General features: G+C 26.8%; 1 protein-coding gene across 1 annotated transcript in view; it reads left to right on the top strand.

Annotated features, from left to right (window-relative positions):
- The window catches only part of LOC108753454 (adenylate kinase isoenzyme 5), an 8,831-nt gene extending 6,503 nt beyond the window's left edge, over positions 1–2,328 (top strand). The window contains exons 9-11 of the mRNA XM_018495018.1: positions 553–717; positions 1,181–1,445; positions 1,815–2,328. Coding sequence (XP_018350520.1) covers positions 553–717; positions 1,181–1,445; positions 1,815–2,062 — 678 coding nt within the window. The 3' untranslated portion in view covers positions 2,063–2,328. The remainder of the gene's footprint in view (positions 1–552; positions 718–1,180; positions 1,446–1,814) is intronic.
- The last annotated feature ends 1,265 nt before the right edge of the window (positions 2,329–3,593 follow it).

The raw sequence follows: 3,593 nt of genomic DNA, 5'->3' as shown, positions 1-3,593 counted from the left end.
CAATAAGGTGGGCTACATATGTTTCTCAGAAGAAACGGAATAAGAAAAGAGATAGAAAAATTGATTATATGTACATATATTATAGGAAAAGTCGTGAAGTTGAATGACGAAAGCGATAACATTAAATGCATAATTTTTAACGAAAAGTTGAAAAACGGTCATTTAACGGGCTATGGTAGGTTTGATATTAAAATCTATAATTTAATTTCTTTTTTAAGTTTTTTTGCGATCTTTTGTTTCCAAGTTACAGTTTTACAAAAAAAGTTCCGTTTATAATATTGCCAACTCAATTTTGATATTTGATTGTCTAGAGAAATGTAGCTTTAATTTGAGCTTTGATTTATTTCAATACAATGATTTTTTAATGAGTTATTGTTATTGAAAGAAGTTTTACGAAATTGTGCAAAAATTTGGTGAACCGATTTTTTCTTAAGCGAGTATTTCAAAATCGTGAATTATACTTGTTATCAATTTGATTTTATAACTTCTATTCGATACATCGCTCAGTATTAATAAATTATTAATCATTTGCATTATATTATTTATTAATAGTTTGGACAGGAACCACCACTAGTACTACTTGACTGCTCCAAATTGCAACTCGGGAGAGGAAGACTGGACGACAGTGTTTCAGCATTTAGAAAAAGATTGGAACTTTTTCGCGAAGTGTCTCTTCCCATGTTGAAAACGCTGGACAGCGATAATCGGTTAATAATTGTACGTAATAAATAATTGAGTTATGATAAAATATGCTACAATGTTGAAATAAATTTTAAATTTTGTTGTATTAATGTAAATATTTGGACAAAGCAAATAAGCACAAATAAACAATTGCACTTATTAATAAACAACACTTATAAACACACTTATAAAGCGGGTAATGTAATATGAACAACACGAATAAGTCAAAATGTAAAATGACAAATACATACTACACACCAAAATTAGGGAATCACTTTAAGGGGGGAGTCTGGTTTAAGAGGCCGAAAAAAGTGATTTTTTTTTTAAAAGGAATAATAATGCTTATCGCTCTAAAACTTTTGCATGTTTTAAAATAACTATTAAAGAATATAATTAAATTTTGTTGTATACAGAAGTATTTACTTAATTAATAATAATAGTTAGTAATTATTAATAATAGTAATAAATAATAATAGTAAATTATTATTTTTTTAAATAGGTGGACGGTGATACAGATGTACCTAGTGTCCAGCAGGATTTTGCTGCTGCGTTATATCAACTAATGCGTCGAGCACGTCGTAAAGAAGAAGAAAATCTATACGATTCGGATTCGCCTATCAAGAAACACCCAAACGGGATAAATACCTCGAATGAATACCAAAATGAACGTGCCATACCTAACGGCAATGCCAAACTAATAGTCAACGGCATATCTAATTATATTGGAAAGATAGCCGATGCGAAAAACGGAATTGTTGCTCAAGGTAAGCAATTTTATTACATTTATTTAACATTGCAGCTCCGATGAAAATTTTTCTTAGAACTGTTTATATAATTTTTTAGTATTTCTATATAAATTAAAATATTTCGAAGAATTTTTGTATAATTTTGTAACTTTCTTCTCTTTCCTCTTTAAAAAAAAAATTTCTTAGATTTTTTATACGAATTGAATAATTTTTCAGGAGTACTGAATAAGTCTACATATTTTCTAGAATTTTTTGTTTTTTTATTCTTAAGGTATGTTTTTAGATTGTAATCTTGAATTAGTGATTAATGGTAGATTAAGAATAATTGAAAAGTGCATCGTATTTTTTATTGTTAATAATGTATTTTAATATTTATTGCCTTCTTAGGAGTGGGTACTATCTCTAATGGTGTATTGAACAATATGAAGCATATTCAACAGAATGGTCATATTCATCAGAATGGCATCGCAAAAGGAACAACACATATGCTACAAAATGGTGTAGCGCATTTAGCCAACGGCAATATATCCGGCAACAATAAAATCGCACCAGCGATGCACAACTATTTGCCAAAAGATCCTGTCAGGAAAATGTACAATGAAATTGAAGGTTATCAGCAAAATCTTCATATGTAAATACAAAGTCTTTTTTAATATTGTTAAATAATTTTAACTATTAACATGCACGAAAGGCTCCGTACTACGTATTGGAACTTTCAATTGTATACCGACAATTTTGATATTTTACTAATAATATCTCTTGCCCTACCGCGTGCCTTAAAAAAATACGATTTAAACAATACAATTAATTCGTCTGTTAAAACAGCCAAAAATAAAGTCGTAAGTAATTGGAAACATATTTCGAATAATACATATTATACTATATAGAGTGTCTCAGAAGATATTACCCATTGATAGCAGATTCTTGAAATAAATTTAAGATAAAAATAGTAATTAATAAAATTGGTGATACGGGAAGTCTGGGACACTCTGTATATAGTGTGTGTGTGTGTGTGTGTGTGTATATATATATATATATACACATAAATATATATACATATATATATATATTTCTAATTAATTATGAAATATTATTGATATCAAGATTATGAAATGATTCATCTTTTTTTATCTAAAATTTTTTTTTTATTATTTTCTCAATATTATAGCTATAATATCTATTCCAAAGATTTATTATTTTATTTATGTGCACAAGTACATAATTTTTTTCACATTTAGTTTATCACAATCAGTAACATCTTTTATTTTCTTAATAGCGTGCCTTTCTCACATTTTATAGATCTTTTATTCTGATTAATATACGTTTGTACATACGTCTTATGGTTATTAAATAATATTTCAATAGTGTATGGAATTATAGATTTTAAAATTATAGTAAAAAAAATTGAGGTCACAATAGTTTTGAGTTATAAACTATCAAGTTTGACTATCAACATCACAAAATTCATGTGCGTAGGCCCGCAATTGTATATTGTACTTATATGTATATTGTACTTATACTGTATTTATATTATTCATATTTATATATTTAATCCTCTAAATATAAACACATTGTAATTTGATCATTTGATTATATAAAAAATTATAATTTTGTTAAGTGTTAAGTAAAAAATTACAAAATTAATTCTTCAAATTAGTTTATTTAGGAAAAAATGTCGACCAAAATGTGCAGAAATCGCATAAAGTAATTTAAAGACATGATTTAATAATGTGTCGATTCAGTGATGAGAAAAAAAACATAACTATAAACAGTTTTATTCTACAATTTCGTAAATGTATTATCGCCTTTAAGTATACTTGCAAAATCGATTACTAATCCAATTTTTACTGAAATCTGAGGTACTTTTAGTTAAAAACTCTGCGCATAAATACATAATACGTCTTGCTATTTATTGTACGTGACTTGATGCGAGACATAATATTTCGATCTCTTAATTTAAAAAATTACGAAAATATTCGATTTAAAAAAAGCGCATAAATATTGAAAATTAATTTTGTAGGAGAGTGCTTTAAAGATTTTGCTATATCATATTACAACTTAACATTCTTTACAATATTTTTTTATTTGGCCTCTTTTTCTTTATTTATTTTTCAAGCAAGCCTAGAAGTAGTGGATTTAAGGATGTATGGGCGTCATTTTTACAAA

The sequence above is a fragment of the Trachymyrmex septentrionalis genome, unplaced genomic scaffold (genome assembly GCF_001594115.1).
Source record: "Trachymyrmex septentrionalis isolate Tsep2-gDNA-1 unplaced genomic scaffold, Tsep1.0 scaffold7, whole genome shotgun sequence".
NCBI lineage: Eukaryota > Metazoa > Arthropoda > Insecta > Hymenoptera > Formicidae > Trachymyrmex > Trachymyrmex septentrionalis.
Note: the sequence above shows the minus strand (reverse complement) of the source record. Positions and strands in the feature narration are given on the sequence as shown.